Genomic DNA, 23,080 nt, shown 5'->3' on the forward strand with positions numbered 1-23,080 from the left:
CACACACATACAGTGCATTTGCACTCAGATACAGGAGTATGTAAAGCTTATTTTTTTTAGTTTTTACCAATTTTCCCCCCAAAAAACAGAAAACCAATTGAGCAGGAAGAGCAGAGCTGTTTAAAACCAATTCTTTGTTTCCATGCTGCAAGATCGCTGACCACACTTTACAGCAAACAAGCTCAGAAGCTGTTGCCAGAAAGTGAAGAGAAAAATGGTGAGAAATGTGCTGCAAGTCGAGCAACCGGGTCATTTTCAATTTGCAAAAAAGAATGAATGTCAAAAGAAAATTGTAGAAGAGGAAGCTGAATATAATGAGCTCTTACCATAGACATGCAGACACGCACAAATTGAGATACACAAAATGACTCAAATGTGAAAGAAAGCTTCAACACATTAAAACAATCTGTTGAGACAAAGATGAAGCCAATGCAAAGAGCACAACATACCCACATTGCTCTACTGTGATTGAGTCACTGTTTGTTTTTGTGTCCAACTAAAACGTGCTTAGCGAGAGCCCTCCTAATAGAAAGGCTTTTCCCTACCAGGGCCTACTGGAAAAAGGTTGTAGCAGCCATCTAACCCACTCAGGATTGCTGAGTAGATAATTGGTTGCCGGTTGCCCTCCTCAACAGAGCTGCACAATGAATAGGATCGCAGTTCATCCGAGACAAAACAGCCGACTGCTTGTTCAAAAATGTCCCTTTTGGGAGAAGGTAACGTTTTATTAGGAACTGGCCGACTCAGCACCTCAACAGCCGTCACCAGACTCAGCCGGCCCCCTTTTCAACTTCACCTCTGTTCACCATCACTGGCCTCCTGCCCACCACCTGCTATCAGAACAGACTGCAATCCCCACGACTCTGACTCGTCACTCGACTGAGGTTATTATTACTACGGGGCTGGGATTCGCTAATGGAATCGGTCCAATCCACAGAGCATCATCACAGAAATCACATTTATCAAGTGCTGATTGTTTCGCCTTCCTCGTTTTGTCTGTACCACCTACCTATAGCTTCAGGGAACTGATATGACTCAATGTTCAAAACTTTTCAAATCGTTTTTATCCCACTCAGACAGTACAACCATCTCAGAGTACAGTGCAATATGCTCTGCAATGGCCTGAAGATTGTGCCGTCTGATTGGATAAGGGGCACAGTTCAGGGTGAATAAAAGTAGGAGATCTTTGGCACAGTGAATCAGCACATTTGAGCTTTTTTCCAATTTATCATTTTTTACTTTAGGCATGTCTGTGTGTCCACGTGGATTTGTTCAAACTCTTTGCTCCTTTGTCCTTTACATTGGCGCACTGGAAATTCAGGCCAAGGAGTTTTTCACTCCTGTCTTTCTGTTGAGTTATTTCTATAATTACGCTGCACAGAGTTACTGACTTGGAAACTTTCTTATATGTAAATGTTTTTCTTATAATATGCAAACAAATATGCAAATGTCGGTTTCTCATGTGACTGCACAGTTGTGACAAGATGCATGCCTTAAATTGGAGTTGGATCAACTAATATGTTCATAACAGTTATAGTTGTATCACTCCTGATTTGTTGTTGGCAAGAGATATAGACTTTAGGTTCGATATCAGCATGGCTTCAGCTAATACCTGCTGCACACTAAGGCTGCACCTATTGATTAATTATTATCAATTCATTTAAAGATTATTTTTATTACTTGATTAATATAATAATGAATTGATCAAAAATAACATTTGTGCAATTTGAGTAACACAGAAACTTTGAACTGAAGTTACACTGAAATTTTTTTACAGGAATAATTCATCTCTCAGAAACAAACACACCCAAGCACATACACAACCCCCCCTCCTACTCTCTGCTCCTCCTTCCTCCCCCCTACCTCTTCTCCCTCTGCCCGTTCTCCTTCTCTCCTCCTCGCTCTCCCTCCCTCTACTTGCCTGTGCATAGCGGTTGTGCTGCTGCGATAAGCCATTTCTGATTTGCAGAGCTTACAGAGCAGCATGTTGTTCAGGCTCTGACTAAAAACTCCCACACTTTAGATGAAGCATATTCAATTAAAATTCAAAGAAGTCCAGTTAGAGAGAATTTCCTCAAGCAAAGGTCCGAAACATCATAATGTCTAACGAGCGTAATGATTCAGTACCATATATTTTAAAGTAGCCAAGCAGTTGTATAAATGTCTGTATGAAGAATAGTATTTCAACAATGTTTATTAATAATTTCCACATTAAAAACAAAATAAAGAGCTTTTGAAAAAGGAATCTTAAAATAAAGAGCTTAATTTTAGATAAAATTAATAAAAAGATTTATTTTGAGTTTCCCCTTTTCTTCTTTTTTCTTAATATATAACTACATAACACCTATAAACAATCTCAATCCACCGCTTTAACACCTCCTTTTATCTCTTCCCCATTTTCTCTTGTTCAGTGAGAGAAGTAAACTCTTCCCTGTTTTGCCAGGATTTACCGTAAAGACAAGAAAAGGTGCACAGGTTCAAATACGAACATACTCAAAGTAATAAGTCTGGGTCTGGATCTGGACCACAGTCCACCTATTGGTGACCTATGCTTTAGATGACGCACCATCACAGTGCGTAATAAATTTTGGCATGTGGATTTGGTCACATGAGAAACCTGTGGAAGGGAAGTGCATGTGGCTTAGTTCCTAATTACATCACCAAGGAGGTAAATATTTATGTCGGCATTTATTCAGTGTTGGTGCAGATCCAGATCTTAATCCGGATCCAGGATTTGTATTTTCGAGAGGAGGGGTTTACAACATTTTCCTTTATTTCTCATGTGTAAGGGACTGATTTCTATGAGTGTGTGTAATCTGGCACAGATCCAAATGAAAATCCAAGAACCATTTGGGGGAAACTCTATGTCTTGAGACGCATAAAATGTATTTTCCACGAGTTTATTATGTGACTAAATCAAGATCTGTGACAGTTCAAGTGTGATGATTTTACACCAAATAACCATCAGAGGTTGTGTCTCTAATAAAGGAAACATTGTCAGTTTGTGTAAGTTGTCAGACCAGACAATTCCTTTAATTTGAATGATTTTATAATGTAGCAGTTTTTTCGCATTTTCTATTTAAAGTGCACAGAGCATCTGAACCCATTGCCAGTTTATCTAAAACCATGCACAGCTCAGCCTACGTCCGCCCTCATCTCCACAGTCTCTCCAGCATTTACAACATAACAACTTTGTCACTCGTGCTGCCAACGTTTCAGAGCCCTTTAGCACTTTAACATGATGTGAACAAGCCTTAGCAACAAACCAAGCAACTTTTTTTGAGCAAGCATCAGCTACTTTTCTCCAGGTACTTTGATCAGACACAGCTCCACACTTCATACAACAGCTGCTGGTTATGCAAGTTGTGAGCCAGGTTCAATCAACCGACCAGTAGTGTGCCTGAAACATAAATGAGCTGCATCTGCGTGAGCCACTGTGATGAACCAGTAAGTACTGGGACTTAGTCTGCCCCCCTACAACTTAGCAGAGCTTCCTCAGCTATATTTACAGCTAATTAAAAGATAATTGTTTATTTTGGTTTGCCACTTCCTCTGCTTCCTAAAATTGCTTCTTTTCTATTTTTTTTAATAGTGATAATGAGCAACCCACCTTTTTTCTAATAAAAACATGCTGAACACAACACTGAAGAGCAAACAAAACTATTACACTGTTACCTGCAATTACGGAGCAGTTCAACGTCTACTTTTCTAGAAAAAAAACTTCCACTGCCATTATACATGTGGAAAATCATATTAATGTATAATAACAACAACAACAATAATAATAAATACATTTAGAAAAGTAAAACTATGTTGCTTCACTGCTTTTCTCTTCTTCTGTTTCTAAAAAGAAATCTTCCAAGTCCCACTGCTTGCCAATGGATGGGACATTGGCCAAACTAAAAAGTCCCCATCAAAAACAAATTTCTCTCATATAATTTCTGTCATTTTATGTAGTTTTTGATTTCACTGATTTTTGTCACAGCTTAATTTTCCAGTAAGTTCCAAATGTGTTAGATGGCTGTGTTTGTATCCAATATATTTGAGCTTATTTTCTGGATAATGAGAGGAAGTGGAGACCTGTCGTCCATATTTAAAAACAGTCTGTGCTACTGCCTCAAGCAAATTAGCTTTTTTCGTTGTGAGAATTAAATTCCTTCATGTTTAGTAAATCTTTTTTTTTATATCAAAACACATTAATGGTGGTGACATGATTTTTAATCCATCACTGTTAACAGCCAATAGGTGCACTGATTTTGGCTTATGTCAGTACAGCAATAATATCAGCAGGCGGCAAACATGGCAACACCAGTGTTTACACTCTCTCTTCTCTCTCTCTCTCTTCTGGTGCTGTGATAGCAGAGAGGAGGTTTCCCGATGCGTTACATGTCAGCCGTCTGCGGTCACACATTTTTACTCTCACAAAAATGACGCAACAGCAGCCTTTTTGATCCTATTTGCTAATGCTACTTTAGATGCTGCCTCTCATTAAGAATTAGGCGAGGCTTAATCCGTTTCTAGTATCGTCTTTTTGGTGTCCGACAGAAAATGGACGGCTCAACAAGGGTAATAATGATGCTCCAACATCACCACACATCCTTATAGTCCAACATCTGTACTACACAGTTATGACTTGCATGTTGTTGTAAAATGTAAATGTGAATCAGAGTAAATGTCTTTTTGGTATAATGTGTGTAATGCATGATGTGCGCCCCCCTGTTTTAATTTTAGTTTGCCAGGGTGGTCAACAACATAGAATACAATAGCCCCTATTTCATGATAAGCTGTTAGCAGCAGACGTGTGATGCTATTACCTTCGGCTCTGGGGAAGTACATCAAGAAAATAATCTGCAGATTTGTTGCTGATTAAAGTCATTATTTATTGTAGCTCTAATAAACATAGAGACTTTAACTTTTTTCATTTGAGTTCAGTTGGAGGCTATCCAGAGTTTGACCCCTGTGATTAATGGCCATGTTTCTAAGCAGATTCTTTGAATTACCATCTAACTGTGACAGTAGATCTACTGAGAGAAAAAGCGTGAAAGTAATGAACTTAAAGCCACTAACGAGTCATTGGGCTCTTTATGGAAGCGCCTGGTCCCCTGAAGCATCACGTATACTGCACAACAGAACTATAAAGAGGAGCTTGGCTTTAAGTGTGCACTGTCCGTGTCTCTGTGTGTGTGCTGAGTGACTGAAATGTGATTTGGAGGTGATCATTTGATTGCAGGGGAGCTGCTGATTTGCTCATTTCACTTGCTTCTCCCTGTTGCCATGGAGATGATTATCTCTCATAACTGACACATCCCACTCTCCTCATATTTGATTCAACAACCAAGGTTTGTAACAGTTTAAAACAGCAAGACATTCATTAATGCAAAAAATACTCTAATTAGCTTTTTGTTTGACAGCATGATAGAGTTGGTAGGTTATACGGAGGCAGATGAGGTTTGAAATAGAAAATTAGTTCCTGGTCTTGTTGTCAGCAGCAATATTCTTTAAGATTACAGATGCAATCTTAATCTGTCCTCTATCTCTCCTTAAATGCCCCGTTTGCTATCATAATGCCTGCTCCTCATATCTGATGGCCGTGTTGTGCTTAATAACAAGCTACGACTGCGGGAGGGAGGGGTACGTTGGGAGATAAACAAATTAACAAAGCTATTCGCAGCCCTTGTAACACCAGGGGGTATGAGAGGAGGGGAGAGAGGGCAGTAAAGAAAGAGAGGAGGCCTGCCTTAGCTAATCACAACAGGGGGCATACACTGCAATCATTTACACACAGCATTATCTCTGCAATCATGCATCGTGCCATTGTTGTGCTAATTAGAAACCTTAATTTCTGACATAATATTATTGCCTCCATTATTTGCCAAGTTACTTTTCACCCGAATTAATAAACTCGTCTCATAACTTGGAGAGAAAAAAAAGAGCTTTGAGGACTGGCAATAATTTGAGGTGGGTATTAAGAGCTGGAGCCAAACTGTCAAAACGCATAAAATCTATTCAGTGAATTTCTGAGCACTACATCAAGTGTTCAAGACCTTGCTGTTACAACACTGGTCACTCCGTGCAGCTCCACTTAACATGGGAGATCAGCTACCAGCTCTGATCCACAGAGCACCACGGACGACTGCGGCAAAGAAAGCAGTGCAAAGTTTGGCTGAGCATCACGAGAAAAGATGAAGATTCTGCCAAATGCAACAGCTGCGTTAAGATGATTTTCACCAAGGGGGGGGGGCGTCTCCAACATTTTGAAATGTTTGGCTCCGGCTTGGCACGACTGAAAAGGAATATGTCAAGGTTTTTTTTAATGTTGCAAATGTCTTGATTCAGTCAGCACTATCTGCTGTATGAAACTGACAGACAATACACTCTTTATATACCAGGCCTGCAGGCTCACAACAAAAAGTGGATATTAATGTGAAAACTTGAATGAAGGACTGCAACCAACTTCTACTTTCATTATAAGCATATCAATAATTTATTTGATTTAGCCATTAATCATCTGGTCTTTAACCAAAAGAAAAAGGAGGCCATGCAATGTTTTTTCTCTGACATAGCTTAGCATTACATATTTCCTAAAAAATCAGCAATTCAGATGCTTGAATAAGAGAAAATGTGATATTTTTTCTTGAATTGTCTGTCAAATAGCAGTATGCTAATGGCTTCAGTGACTTTTACATACAAAGGTAAAACAAAAACTATAATGTTCCTTGGAAACATTTTCATATTTAATAAAATCAATTATAATCTTGACATTATGATATCATCATTATAATTGTTATTGTTGTTGATATATGTGAAAACCATAACACTGCTATAGCTGATTATATTTTGAATAATGTCAAATTCATTATAATATTTTAAAAATTGAATAAATAAATGTTGTTTTGTATTACACTATTTCTGATAATAATGATGAATCTTCAGAACATGATTTAATAAGGGACAGGCTCAAAATCAATATTCCAAGCAAAAGTAAGTGTAGCTATAATTTGATGCAGATGAGAATACCACACAAAACTACTGAGGGAGAGAGATTCTTTTCAGTTCCTGTCAGTGACTGTTAATTAATTCATTAAAATTACTGAATCATTATGTAATGAGAGAACCTAATCATCTGGTGGCCTGTGTCTCAACCTCTCCCCCTAGACAAAGACATTAAGTCCATGACCACTTTAATCTCACTATTTGAATATCTTTGATTTACAGGCTAACATATCATCTGTACTTACATCCCATACATCTTGGTGCAGTTGCCATGGTGATGTCAACACAAAGATCAATCATTGCCAAGCAGGACTGGAGCATGACACCAATTAAAAGGTGATGTTGTCTCCAAGTCATCACTCACACTCCTCACTAATGCACTAATTACCGGGGCCGGGACATTAATGGAATAGCATGGTTCAGCCTAGGGATTAATCTGCATGGATTCACCAGTATGTGTGTGTGTGTGTGTGTATGTGATTAATGCAAACCCCCGCCTGCTCTGGCGTGACCTTGAGCACCACCACAGGAGGGAAATGAACTGGCTGGGTGGAGGGTTGGGTTATCTGCTCTCGGGGCGGTGGAGGGGAGACAGTGTGATGGGGTGGAGGACCGAGCCAAGGTTGAGGACTCACAGGGAATTGGTGCAATCGGAGGGGATCGATAAATAAATTTTGTTTTTGACTTTGACAAACTCCGCCGTTGATCTTTCAGACCACAAGAGCAACTCTCTCCAAACTTTTGTGATTTTAAAAGATCCAAATTACTACTAAGTATCAGTCATAAAAGCTGCAGTTCATCTTCAATCATGAGTGGCTCGGGAACAAGGTGCTTACTCATGCGATACTGCGTTATGAAGATACTCCATTACAATTAATATCCTGCAGTGAAAATGTCACAAGTAAAAGTATGTGAGTTTCCTCAACAGGACAAACGTAAAGTATGTAAAGTAAATAAAAAGTACTCAAACTAGTCAGTAACAGTGCATTATATACAATTCTACCCTGTAAAGTAACTAATAACTGAAACTGTCATGAAAATGTGTAGTAAAAATGTGATTATTTCCTCCTAAAATAAGTAGAAATGTATTAACTCTAGTTCTTGTTTTATTAGTGAAATAAGATGACAAAAAGATATATTATTAATAGTAGTAATGAAATTTGCAGAGGTGTAATAAAAACTAAAATAAAAAGTGAGATCTCAGCTTAAAACAAATTTAAAATTCTAATATTAAACACAGCACAATGAAGTAATATGCTAAGACAAAAAAGGTGGATTAAAATTATACAAACAACATGGCTTGAATTTATAATAAGGTTAATGTGTGTGTGTGTGTGTGTGTGTTTGTGTGTGTGTGTGTGTGTGTGTGTGTGTGTGTGTGTGTGTGTGTGTTTATTTTGGCGTGGGGGGGGGGGTGAATCAGTATGTTCGTATTGTATTGCATATGCTCATCACAGAGTAATTACCAGTTTTTTGTGCTTTAGTCTTGGACAGATATTTAACATTTTTGAATATTCCGCAGTGTCATATTTAGAAAACAATACCTGCTGCTTTTTAACCCAACTCCTTCTTTTCAACAGTCCTGCTTTTCTCTTTATTGATTTCCTTCTCTGTTTTTCTTTTTTTCCCTTTTTATTTCTGGTTTTTTTTACCCTTTGATACGCAAAATTGTGTACGTGTAAAAGTTTCTGTTTCTTACTCTGTACTTTTTATTGATCCCTGTTTGAATTAATTAGGCAGTCTCTCCAAACACAGTCAAATTTTCTCGCTCCTCTTGCAATCTGTTTTGACAGCGTTGATTTAAATAAAGTCTGAACAAACTCAACAAAAACTTCTGGCTACACATGACAACATTGTATCCTTGATAGCTGCTGTGCACTGTGACTTACCGATGACATATGTGAGCAGCAAGGCCAAGGTGAGCGTGAGGAGTGATGCAGACAGGGCAGTACACTTCCAGTTGCAGCAGCGGTGAGGCTTGTTGAAAGTAAACAGTGGTCTGGTCACGCTGCTGCGAGGGAGGGGCCGCGGTGGAGGAGAGTAAACTGTCCCGGAGGTCAGGGGGTAACCCTGCCCCGCCCCTGACAGGAGAGCTGATGAGCCAGAGCCTTGCTTGAACAGGAAGTGTCTGTGGGACAAAAAAAAAGCAAAATAAATGGTCTGTAAGCAGATTACTGTGATAACGATGGTAGATTTAATTATCAATATCCTGAATAATTTATGAAACAAAGCGCCCTTGATTAGTCCACTGTCAACTGAAACTGAAAGGACAACTGCTCCAGCAGATTTGAACCATATTCTGTATATAAACATGGCCAATGTGCCTCCACCTCCTCCCACTATCCAGAAATTAAGCTGAATATTCTAGATACGAATGCCACCATCTTGCAGATTTGGAGCCAGAGTCTGCCTAGTAATGTTAGACTGATGGAGCTGCAGTAGCGAAGTAGCGTTGATATACGCTCTCAAACAATCGTGAGTCATTCTTAGCTCTCAATTGTTTTTTATAGTTTTAATTAACTAATTAAAACCAAAGATAATGAAATATAAGCACATATATTAGTGTGATAAATGACTGTATTTAGTTTGGTCCATGTCCTATCCACTAAACTGCAGCCGTACACCAAGTGACAAGACAGAGTAGTCATGAGTCTATGATTATAGCAGTGGGGAAAGAAGTTAGGCCTACTTAAGTAAAAACAGTAAAATTGGGTATTCACAGTCATTGAGTCATTGATTTGATCAGCCGTAGCGAGATAATTCTGCTAATCTTAGTTTCAGGAGTAAATTAAAAACACAAGCTTGATTCGTAAAAAGGAGTGTCAGGTACTAAGTCTGAATGCTATACACAATAAAGTACTTAAAGACTCAAGCTAAGCACTGGTAAAAAAGTTAAATCATTCAATTGATTATAAAAGATGTGGAAAGAAACAAATGTTTTCCGCTTGCAGTGTTGCTGTAGTATAGTTTTGACAGTATTATAAAACCACTGTATGCTTTAACATTTGACACTAAAAGAGGAGAGGGAATGATTAACCATTGTGCTTTGGGTGCAGTTGCAGGAGTGTAAACATCCCTAAATCCTGTTATTACCCTAAACCCTGACAAACTAAGCAGTGCATGAGCTATGGTGACCTTGTAATCCCAAAACAATGTAATTATTATTTTATGGTGTTCTCCTTGGCATTGGGAGTAATGTTTGGTTACTGTAAGAAGGCCCTTATGCTAGCTAGCCATACATGCTAATATTTGCAGTTCTTACAGCAGATAAAGAGAGTTTAATCCATTCTCCACACTTTTGCTTTTGAGGTTTTTGTTATTGTTTTGGAAAGCCAATTAAAAAAAGGCTGTGACCTCAGCTCGCTCTGCTTGGCATGAGAAACCTATAACTTGACAGAACTATCCATGCCTGTTCACGGTTGTTAAGCTATCACTGGACGATTGCTGTTCGGGGGACTTGTTTAGAGAACCGTCAATTAATTGACATCTTTATCTTAAGAGCAGGGAGCCTTTCCGCACTGTGTCCCACAAACTACCTGTCACCTCTGGGACCACCTCCTGTGTCTTTTTTAAGTAGATTATGGTGTGACGTTGGAAACAATCACAGTTGTTGTGCAGGCCTATCTAGGACTATGATTCACTGGCTTTGCCAATTACCTCGGCACAACAGAGACATCATCTTCTCTGAGGTAGCCTATCTAGTTTCTTATTCTTATTCTATTTATGCAAATCTCCACACTCTCAGCGGAATTCTGTCTCACGCTGAAGCATGCCTGACTGAAACTCATTTGAAGGGCCCCCAAGGTGGGAGATTTTAGAAGAGACCCTCTCCTGTTTTTTTAAACACTGCATATAGTCAGGCTCAGGATTCAGATACCACACACACACACAACAAACAGTTCCACTTCGCTGCTACGTAAAGTCCTAACTAAACCTTACCTGTCGAAAAGCTCTTAGTACTGTAGGAGCATGTAATTCAGTTAAACCTTTGATATCCCACATGTTAGGCCGCATTTGCGTGCTTTTAATTTAAGTGGTCTCTTTAATTTTCAAGTAATGCATCATCAAAGATTAATCCAGAAAGCTGAAATCAAGGAAGAAAAGTAGCCTGAGAAAGTCCCTAAGCACCGTGCTTCCACTCGCAAATGTATATTATGTTCCACCATAAATTCTGGGAGGTGAGCAGTATACAGCAAGTGACAAATGTAAAATACAGACATTATTCACAGTTAGTGCACAATAACTATTTAAACAATAGAAAATTGCCACAAAATGTATGCGTCCAACTGCCATGTAATACACCCACCGCACCACATCAGCGTAAGTGACAGAATATTAAACCACAATCTCATATCCAGGCCAAGTCTTCATCAGAGATGAAGCCAAATTTATCCAGAAAAACTGCCTCTTTGGTGCAATAGTGGCTAATACAAAACAGCACTCATGAAGGAGAATAAAAAATCCCTGACAGCCAAGGATCAGTGACTTACCTATTCCTTTTTTAACTCATCAAAGTGACTACTTTAGTTATACAGCTGTATTAGTTATGAGGATGAGGTTCATTTTCATTATGAAAAAGAGCACATTAGATGGCAGATGATGATAGGAAACTAAAATGAAGGGCAATTAATCTGGGTAGCATTTCATCTATATTGTGTTTGGATAATGGAGGGCGAGGGTTGGAGGGTGTCAGTTGAGGAAGCAGAAATATGGCTGTTAGGAAATTATACAATTTAGAAAAGTGGATCTGGGGAGGCAATTATAAGTAGTTCCAGCCTTTTCTGGCCACACTGACTTACATCAACAACAAAAAAAGAACAAAGACTGCTGGTGTGGAGAAGTAAAACATGGCGATACCGGAGAGAACACCAGCGGCATAAAAAAAAAAAAAAACAGGAATGACTCACTGTTTTTTTCTCTGCTGGGTGTGTGTGTATTTTCCATAACAAAAGAATATCTTGGAGCTCCTGGAATTCACAGACTACAATGATTGCCCTAGGTTACTGTGTGTTCTCCGGGGGTTAATACAGGCTGCGAGTGCGATATGTTCAGGCAGACATGCAGCCTGCCAAAACTGTTATTCTGTCCGTGCAGCAGCGGCAGGTGTGAGGTCACAGACTGCTGCAAGGACCGCGGTCTCTGAAGGGCCCACAGAGGACAGGCCATTAGAGCGGGGCCAGACAGCAGACTGACAGTGTCGCTGGACACCAGACTGCGGCACCCGCCTATACACCTCGTCCATTTGTCCTCGACAGAAACACATCCATCTTCTCAAGTCATTCAGTCTCATATTCAGCCTTGAATACAGATTGTACTTAAAACCATGAGCACATTTCTACCAGTGGGGGAGAGTTTAAAGAATTTAATTTAAATGATTTCGGGTGTGATCTCTCCAGGGTGTACACCACCTCTTGCCCAATGTCAGTTGGGTCAGATCCAGCTCGACCACACAACCCTCAGGGGATATGCGTTATAGATAATAGATGGATGGATGATTTGGGGTATATGCACGGCAGAATAAAGTATATCATATTTGTTCCATGCAAATTATATAAAAAATATATAAATAAAATAAATTATGTGAAAGAAGATATTTTGCATTGAAAAATTACAAATTAATGTATTATTAGCAATTACTTTATTTTAATAGGACATTTCAGACATTGAGTGGATTCATAGTGCTTTCCACGAGGTAAAACTTGCATCAAAAACAACTAATTTACTGTAGAATAAAATTTTAAAAAACGACAAAAATAGCACAGGAGAACAATTTCTCTGTATTTAGCAAATCTAATCCCACTGACATTGACGTCTTGTGTCGGACTCATTAATTGGCCTAACCTGTGGTATGATCAATATTGTTTGTTTCTCATCTTTACTCTGTGACTGTCTATTTTCGTATGTCCAAAATGTGGCCCTACAGCTGAGACAGATGACAGCCATCCCTCACTTTTTGTTTCCTCTCCTCTCTCCATTCACCCATCAAGTTTCCGCTGAAGGCTGTGAGTCAGATGAGGGACACAGGAGGCTTCACATGGAGCAGGCACACACCTAAGGGTCAATGGCAGTTCAACTCTGAAAGACCAGAGATACACTTAGGACACACTCACACATAAAAAGAGGGAGTGATGTCCACACAGAACAAACATACACAGAAAGATGTCAACTACAGGTGAGCGTTTTCACATAGGTGAGGCCAGTACACAGGTGGTGCTTTTATTGCTCTGCGGAAGGTGGGTTGCAAAGAAAAGGGGAGATCTGAAATCAAGTTGAAGAAACTGCATTTGTCAACGCTACGTGCATCTCTATTCGTCTTGTGTGGAGCTTTTAAAAAATTCTCCTCTGTTCTTCCTGGCTCCCTGCCTTTGATCTTCTCAGACAATATCCAGAGGCAACGCCCAGGAAGCTCTGAATTCATATCAGAGGGCAGATTTCCCCGGAGACAGGAAGAAAATGAGAGTTCCCGCTCTCCAGGAGGTAGGAGACTACGGCCCAAGGGCTGTCTCTACCTGGATATTTGCCAATGAGTGTGTGTGTTGCTGTGTGGGTGGAGGCCTTTGCGCACAGCTATATGGATATATGTGGTAGGTGCATGTGTTATACATGTGTACTTGTTTTGGTTATATCTTTAGAACCTTTTCCAGGATGAACACCTTGTCAGGATCCGGGAGACATCATGAGGACCAAAGCCTGGTCCTAATGAGGCAAAACGTAATCTCTGAGCTCCTGGTTAAGGTTATATGTAAGATGTGAGTTGTGGCTAGGTTAAGGTTAGGGTTAGGTATGAATAAGTCATAATTAAGGTTAGGGATAAGGTTGGTTAAGCCTTCCACAATGAATGAAAATTGATGTACAACTCTTATAAGAATAGTGAAGCAAACCTGCGTGTGTGTGTAAGCTGACTTCACTGTGTATCTGCACAAGCACAGCCTAAGATTCAAGTCTCATTTCTTAGCGATAAGAGGATGAGGAGAAGACAGGGCATCAGTCAATTTATTACAGTCCCAACATTTGTTATGCCTCTTAACACACACAGTGTGAGATCCAGTCAGATATATTGAATATCCATATCTGCATCCTTCCACTTACACAAGCTGCCTTCTCCAGAAATATAACGGATATGCAGCCGAATAGGAAATCCATGCACACTTCAAACAATCTTAATCTCAGCTGACGCAATGTCAATACATTTCTATACAGATTCATCAAATTCGCATCAAGGAAAATGGAAGTATATTTGACACTGAGAGATATTCTTTTTTTTTGCCATTTTTATTGAGGTCATAGCATCACTTATAATTCCATTGGCATGCTCCTCAATGTTAAGTTTGTAAACACTTGATAAATCTTTAATCTCACGCCTGAGATTAAGCAGATAGCAGCGTCAGGGTAAAAATTATAAAATCATTATATTATTAGGATATCTGAGAATATGAAAGAAGAAGGGGAGCTTGAATATTAAATCCATCCAAAACAGTGAACCACTGAAGACAGAACAGAGCCAATAATATCTGAATGATGTTATGGAGGGATACTACTCTGTTGACTATGAATATGATTACATTTTATGGTTAAGAACTAATAGCACACTATCAAATCAAACTTATTTGACTATAAAGTTCCAAATGTAAAAATGCATTATGACAAAAAGCCACCATCCAATATACCGAGCCCCTGTGGAAATTGCTTTTATAATCATATCTCTCTTTGGGAGAGAGTTCTTTATGTTCAGAAATATCGTTGGAACAATTTGAAAAAAAAAGCATAAATTTTGTTTATGGTGGATTTTCATTTAAAGCACACACACACACAGAGAAGTAATGTAATTACAATGCACTCCTGACAAGCCTTTTACATTGATACTCATGTCTGGCCAGTGATTAATTTAAATTGTCACTGAATCTAATTTTATTCTTCCTATCCTTTAAATGAGGTAAGATCTAATTATGGCCTTAATGCATAACTTATTAAAAACCCCTTCTTCTGGCATGGCAGCCTGCCAATCTCGTCCCCACTCATAATACCAGAATTCAGCTGCAGCACTGAGCTCTCATTATACATGCAAACATATTCTTTTGCACCTTGCTGCTTCTTCTCGGAAGCAGTTCCACAAATGAGGATCTCCTAAATTATTCCCTGATCAATTATTACTTATACAGCAAGCATTTTCTTAATGCTTTTTGCATGGGATAGAATTCCAGCGATTCGCCTCCGGGGCATTTGGAAAAATATTCTTGGGTACAACAATTGAAGTTGGAATCACAATGTGTTCCTGAAAAGAGGTTTTCTACTGGATACTGAATATTTATTTTATTTTGAATCGCATAAATTCAGATAATTGTCTACTGGTAAATCTGTCGGCAGTGGGGGGTAAGAAAATGAAAAGAAGCCAAGAAAACCTGAGAGATTCGTTATGACTTTGATGGTGAGCAGAGTCCTGTAATATTACCCAAGAGGCCTGTGTGGTGTTCCACTTACTGCTCACTACACATGCAACATTTCCATCCTCACCAATTCTTGAATCCAATGTTCATTTCTAATCATTCTACTCTGATTTTTCTAATTAATTGTGAAAGTCTGCCGACTCCGGAGTCTGAAGGAAAAAAATCTTCTTTAATCTAATGATCCTCATTTTTGAGATTAAAGAACCGACTTTAATCGAGTGACATTATGTTGAAGTATGGTGGCTTGCCTGGAAGAAATCTTTATTTAAAGAGCTTCATTACAAAATAACATATCCATCGTTCTGGACTAAAAGCATATTGGAATGAAGCCCTGTATTTAATCCAAATGTATTAAATGATCTCACCTTTTTCTGTTCAGTTGTTAAGAAAAAAAACACCATGCTGAAAATAACCTTTAAGGGTACATTAATAAGAAGAAGTTGTTGCGTTCTCTCACCTGGTCTCTAGAGGAATGTTGCTGTTGAGCACCCAGCTGTTGTGAAGCTGCGCCTGGTCTGTGCTAGAGCCGTTGTCTGCCCCCTGGCCACCCTGGCCACCCTGGCACCGTGTCGGCATGGTCTTCCTCTGCAGGCTGACTTGAGTGTAGGGCGCCGGGCGGGCACAAGTGCAGGCATGTGGCGGCGGGGGAGGCGGGGGCAGCGGGCGGAACGTGAACTGACCACCTGGACTGCTGGGCAGCTCTGTGGGGAGAGACGGAGGAGAAAAGCAGGGGAGCAGGCGGAGGAGGGAGGGAGGGATTGAGGGAGGGAGGAACAGGGGAGAAATAAACATAGGTTTATTAGGAGTGCCGTACCATAAATTACAAATAAAAGTGGCGTGTTCTTTGACAGTTTATTGTTATTGCGCTGATTGAGGGGCATAAATCAGCTTAAAAACTGTCCCCGTCCAGAGCCTTCCCTTCCTACCTGCTTTGATACACTTCCAGCCACCCCCATAAATAGCTTCTTGGCTGGCTGCTACATTGAGGAGTCTTTTAAGAGCTAACATCTCCTGGCTTAATCTGCACCCTTCAGCCCCAGCTACCCATGTGATGTTTATTATGAGATCTGCAGCTTTGGCGGAATGAGCAAGCCAGCTGTAACTCCCGCACACTGGTAACCTCAGGGTCTAGCTGGGCCTCTCTCAATCCATCATTTATCATTTTCTTTCACCATAACTCTCCCACTTTTCACTTCTGCCCTCCTGCTACTCACTCTCACTTTTCAGTCTGTCCTTGAATCGAACATAGACTAATTACAGTTTTGCCAAATGTACAAATGTGCTTGTTTGATGTCAGCGTATAGGCATCTGTACGCGTCTATGGTCAGACCCAACTGTACATCAAGCATCTCAGGACATTAGTTATCCGTGTTCAGGGGGACAGCTCACACCACAGGGCTGCAGCACGGTTGTACAAGCACGCCAAATTCCCAAGTCCCCGAAGAACAACTCTGTCCAGCTGTATTGACAATCAATGTAACATTAGCCTTGTAAGGGAGGAGGGACTCTGAGAATCTAGTAGACAGAAAAATATTGGTCCTCAACTCTATTCGCTGCCAAAATGTCACCAATAATTTAGTATCTGAAACTGTAGCCCACCTGGGAGATCACTAAAATCTTCTTTGCTCAAAGAGTTAAAGTAAAACTGAGACGCACACCAGAGAACAGATCCTACTATTGTCGCCGGATGAAAACGGAGAAAAGTAAAAAGTATTAAATAATCTCATTTTAGTTTCCAGTTTGTCTGCATAAAGAAAACCCTGCATGTTACTGGAATCTGCTCTAACATCAAATTTTTTCTTTTTTTTCTTTTTCAAATATTGCCAGGAAACAGTTAGGGAGCATCAACATTCCATAATACTGAATCTCTGCACATGCACTGACATTATATTGCCACATCCCTTCACACCAAATTACTGCTGCCTTTTTACACAAACATGTCAACCGATATGTTCTGTCACATCCACCAGCAAGTTCAATGTTCATCAACACGCCACAGAGCACATCAGGTTTCAGGTCTCTGACTTTCACATTTATAAGATGTACTGTGTATTGTAGTGGTGTTTCTGGAATATTTTAATGGAGCAGCTCTATAAATGGTTTGTAATGAAAATGGCTTTTTGAAAATGGTTTGAACATGGTTACAATGTTTCCTCTGCTTGTGTCTATGTGTGTGCGTATATATCCACATATGTGACATTAGAATTTCCAAAATGACAAATGCTGTTAAAAGGCTGACAACTTTTATTGATCTTCCAAAGCAGCTGGATTGTCTTTGTCACATTTCCAGAGCACACGGTAAATGTTTGTCTCCATTCTCGGGGCAGACTGACACGACGAAATTATCTCTTCATTACTTATGACGTGCCATTACTTACATCACGCATTTATTTCATGGTTTTGCTGAAACATGCAGGGGGTTCTAACTAGACATTGTCCTCCCTCAATTGTTGTTTATTGCTCTGGGCCATCTGCGACGATGCACATTTCACACTTGCATATAAAATTGGATATTTCTAGCATGTTGAAAGAGTGCGTCAACTCGAAGTTTGAGAATGTGCTTAATCAGTACTTAACCACCCTCTACTCAGTCTGTAGATAGACGCTGTTGATATGGATCTGAAACACATACATGCACATTGAGCCCATTTATTCTTGAAAGAAAAAACAAGTAATTCCAAATGAACTTGTGATTAAGGAGCTAAATAAGGAGCTTTTTTTTCAGTTCTCCCACACTTTCTCTGTTTAATTTATAAGCTTCACACATTAACAGCCAACTCAATCTTTGCACATCATCCATATTGACAAAATCAATATATTTTCTTATCTTACAAAACCGAACATTAGTTCACAATAACAGGAAAACAGAAAACAAAATGAAAGTAATTTTCTGTCATTCTGCACAAACACTAAACTTATATATAGTACTATAAAATATTGTATTGTACTATATATCTTACATAACTACTACCAAAGCACAAGGAAATTGTCGGCTAATCAGAGTGAGACTGTGAGCGGGTGAAATGACAGGAATGTATTTGTGTCATTACCTGTGAGTCTAAACTAATGGTTGTGGAGAAATGGAAGTTATTTTCGTCTGAACCACCTCTGAGTTTTAAAATCACACGCTTAGGGAAAACAGACAGAACATTTTTGGAGCACCGCTGCACTGTGTGTTATTTTAATGCACCAGGAGCTGGGAGTGCTCTGAGTCCAGCCAGAAATCCTGCACTTTCTCTTCTAAGTACTTGAGGTCTGTAGAATGTATATACATTACAGTATAACATTTTATTGAAAATAAGGACAAAACCTCATCAACGGACACCTTTTCTTTCTATATATATATATATATATATAAATATACATATATATAATGTTGAGGTACATGTCAACTTTAGATTTGACTTTGTTCACTTCACTTGTTTACTTTTGATTCAGAATATGTTAACACTGAAATGACTTGAGAGCAATGGAGGGCGTCCAGAAACAGTGAACATGTCTACCAATGTCAGTGAAAAAAAATGAGCAGTATAGAAAAAAAATATTCCATTTCTGCATTAACAACTGAAACAGTATATCATTAGTTAAACCTAATTTTACAAGTTAAGAGTTTTATATTATTGTAAATATTGGCTCATCATTGGTAGGATTATTATTACTGATAAATCAACAAGTGACCAACATGTTAAAGCTTTAGCTGGTTATGAAGTTTCTTCATTTCTTATTTAGCCTACTGCCCAGTAGTTCAATCAATAAAAATCCAACATATATATATTAAAGATAATCAAATATTATGTACACATAATGTTCATCCAATGTAGCCTAACTATGATATATATATCAACTGTAAAGTAAATGCAGTAGAGCCATAAGAAAAACATTTGTCCTTTGAAATATAGTAAAAAGCAGTGACAGACGTTTTAAAAATTAATAGTAGAACAAAAAAATTAACGTTCAGGTTAAAAGCTCATTGTAGTCAATTCTACAATTCAGGAGTAAATTGGTTAGTCTTTGCTAGATAACATTACATGTTAAGTTGTATATGTGGAGCATCATATGTGCCTGTGTTATAAACACCTGCCTGCATGTAAAGGTTTAGGTTGATAGCACTGAAAATATTTTGTGTCAATTTGCTGCTTTACACAACCTTACTCAAGAGAACAAAAACAAAGGATCTGCTGACCCTACCATGATGACTTAAAGGTTCTACTATTCCCATTTGAAAATGAAAAGGGCAACTCTGATTTATTATTGTACTTCCTTAAAGTTGGAAGAATCAAGCCAGGCAAAGACAGCGGGACTTTTATTCCCCTGTGACAGAGTAGCATCTTTCATTACACTTTGCCCGTCTGGTAAATGTCTATATCTTTCAAACACCATTGTTATTGTCATTGAGGCAATAACCCTGATGACATTTTGTTTTTTTCAAACAAGAAAGCTCAACAAGGGCACCACAGCTGACATCATACTGTTATCAAAGGCTGAGTAATGATACATAAACTGAACTTCATATAAAAAATGCGGCTTTAAATGAAACAAACATGACAATTAACTTTCAAAATTTGCATTTTCCAAATGTAATGAAATATATTTTTATTTTATCCATTAAGACTTGAGTCGGACTTACACATCTTCTACGATGATAAGAAGTTAAATTAGACATGCTTTTTGATGTATCAGCTCACTATGTTTTGAATTAGAAATAATAAATCAAAAATGTTTACCTCTTAAATTTGAACTGAAAACCTCTAACATCATTATTAATTTAGACATTTGAAAAACTCGGAGCACGTTAGAACAGCTCTGGGGATACAGTCGCTGCTGTGTTTATGTTTCCTGGCGAGGGAACAGAGGGGAGAGAGTGTAAAGTGGACAGGAAGGCAGGAGAAGGGACAGGGATTGATGGCCAGAGGGGGGATGTAATCTCGGTGAATAGGGTGACACAGGGGCCCGCGCTGCCAGATGGTGCTTAAGCAGGCCAAGCTGAGCCGAGCTTTGAGTCTTCACTCCTGGAGCTCCCCAAACTGCTCTTTCTGACACAAAGGCAGAAATGGCAGTGAAACACATGCTTATTTCACTATTTACCACAAAGTCAAATGACAAATGCAATAACCTGTGTTGTGTTGAAGTAGTAGTACATGAAACTTAAATGGGCCGTGCAATATTTGGTGAGCTAGCCAGGAGTTGAAAAACATCGAATGAACTCTGTGGGGAGGAGATAGAGGCCTGAGGAGGGGCCATCACGGCTCTCGACAACAGTCGTGACAGTGTGGAACATCCTCTGCCCTACGGTTTCTCTTGGATTTAACCCTCCAGAAAAAAAACTATTTTTATTTTGGAAAAGTCTCTTATGAGATACTTTCCTGGAATCATCAGCTTTTGGTTACATAAGCGAGATATGAGGGAAAGCGTTTTATAGCCAGCGGATGGGGAGATCTGGGGGGATTTACTGGGAAATGTAACAGGTACAGGTATTCAGGCCAGGCATTTAAAAAACGCTTCACTTTCTGTGAGACAAACCTAAAATAGCACACAGATTAAGTATTTATGGGAATCTGAGCATTTAAAGCCAAGTCATATTTATGCAAGTGGTAAAAAAAAATGACTTATGCCTAACACACACACACACACACACACACACACACACAGTAATGGTCGTGTTGTGTGTTTAATGTGTGAGCTGTCACAATGGTTCAATTCTCTCTAGAAGGGATATTAACAAGCAGGTATAAAAGTGTTTGAATGAAAAATAAATCACGTGTGCAAAATAAGCTCATTCATGTACGCTTGTCACGCTCATTAAAATGTTCTACTATCAGTCTGGATGTTCCTGCCAGATGTTCGCCGCTACCTGTACACATTACTTTTTTTTTTTGTAACAGGGCAGAGACACTGCGGTGAGACATCCTCAGAGAAAAAACAACACAGCAGTTTGAAGGTTTAATTACTGACAGAAAGGGACATTGTTAAAATTATTAAGGGGTTAGGGTCAGGAAAATGGGAGAGTAATGAACCCTTTTGTTTTTGCGGAAGGAAGGATAAGCAGCAGAGTGTCTGTACTCTGTACATTATCCTTATATTCATAATTTATTTCAGCCTTGTCAAAAAAAAAGAAAAAAAAAAGAAGTTACATCAAAAGGAAAGCTGTAAATCTTTTTTTCTCTGCTGCCGGTAACAGTCCAGCTTCTGTCTCAGCTTATTACCTTCATCTCATCAAAATCAGCAGAATGTTCCTGGGTACTTGTTTTTTAGCATTTCAGTGTTCGTGAGTTGCTGTGTCACTATTTTGCATAAGAACATTTCTTATGGCTGACTGTTTTGTTGTTTTTCTTATCAAGAAATTAGTATTATTATTATTTTTATTATTATTATTATTATTACATTATTTATGAAGCAACACAGTTTGGTGACCAACACAAAGAAACACAAGACAAGTGGGGGAACGAGACAATAAGTAAGTAAGTAATCAGCAATAACTTAACATGGAGAAGAAAAAAGCCAGCGGTAAAAGGAAGCAGGGCAAAATTAGTATTTGTTGTAGGTGTGTGTGTGTGTGTGTGTGTGTGTGTGTGTGTTAGATTTAACTAATTATTTTTTTCCCACACATCTGTGCTTTACTGTTGTAGATTTAATTTTGAGTAATTTTCAATTTACTTCACCAATTAATATCTGTACTTTCTACTCCTTATACAAAGCAGTGCATAACATTTTCATACTGTTTATTCATTTTAAATATTTAAATAATATTTATAATAAGAGGGGAACTTGTCGACTGATTCATTCAGGGCGGGCAGGTAACATTAGACCCCGCCTCCTTCTATTAGAACAAAGCTCGTCTACAGCAGCAGCATCACTGGTGAAGAAACTCCTGAAAAGGATTCAGAGGAGAGATAATCCGCCATAATGATGAAGTAGACACTTTGCATTAGGGGAATAGGATCAACTCTGCAAGTACTTTAACTTTAACTTTAAGTGGATTTGAAAGCAAATACTTACTTTAACCTAAGTAGAAAAGTTAATGTGATTTTGTCTAGTCTTACTCAAGTAAAATGTTTTGAGTACTTCCTCCACCATTGCCATTTTGTCATATTTACCATAGTAATTAACAATGCTAAGGGATGTTGCTTTTTTCTAACATAATAACTTGCTTTGTGTCGTGTCTCTAACAGGAGAGACAGAATATATAGCTCCTTTGATAAGAAGATACCACATTTTGTGTAGTAGTCCATAAAAACATGGGCCACAATAATATTAAAACCTAATTTTGTACCTGGTTTCCTCCTCTTCTTCACGCTCTGTTATGTTCCCCCCCCATTTGTCTTTGTTCCCTCTTCCTCTTCAATACTTTGCCCAGAGTCCGACTGCAGAGTTAATTTCACTTATTACACTGAAGCCGGATGAAATCCATACAGAGCCTGACCTCAACAATACCAAAGCTGCCATTTCTGACAGAGGAATGTCATTCTTTTAGAGAACGTTTAAGTGTTGTTGGACCAAAGCCCTGCAAAAAAAAAAAAACACATCATCCACCCCACTCTAAAAATAAAAGCTTAATAATTTCCCCCAGGATAGCTTTTCATCTATCTCGCTCCTTAATTGACTTGAATTAAACTGCCACAAAGTTTATTCCATTGCTGTGCGAT

General features: G+C 38.8%; 1 protein-coding gene across 1 annotated transcript in view; it reads right to left on the bottom strand.

Moving 5' to 3' along the window:
* Window positions 1–23,080, bottom strand: part of tenm1 (teneurin transmembrane protein 1) — a 173,870-nt gene that overhangs the window by 104,728 nt on the left and 46,062 nt on the right. Inside the window, exons 4-5 of the mRNA XM_069531343.1 lie at window positions 15,895–16,138; window positions 8,883–9,121 (exon numbers count right to left, since the gene is read on the bottom strand). Coding sequence (XP_069387444.1) covers window positions 8,883–9,121; window positions 15,895–16,138 — 483 coding nt within the window. The remainder of the gene's footprint in view (window positions 1–8,882; window positions 9,122–15,894; window positions 16,139–23,080) is intronic.

This window comes from Paralichthys olivaceus, chromosome 9 (assembly GCF_024713975.1).
Source record: "Paralichthys olivaceus isolate ysfri-2021 chromosome 9, ASM2471397v2, whole genome shotgun sequence".
Lineage (NCBI taxonomy): Eukaryota > Metazoa > Chordata > Actinopteri > Pleuronectiformes > Paralichthyidae > Paralichthys > Paralichthys olivaceus.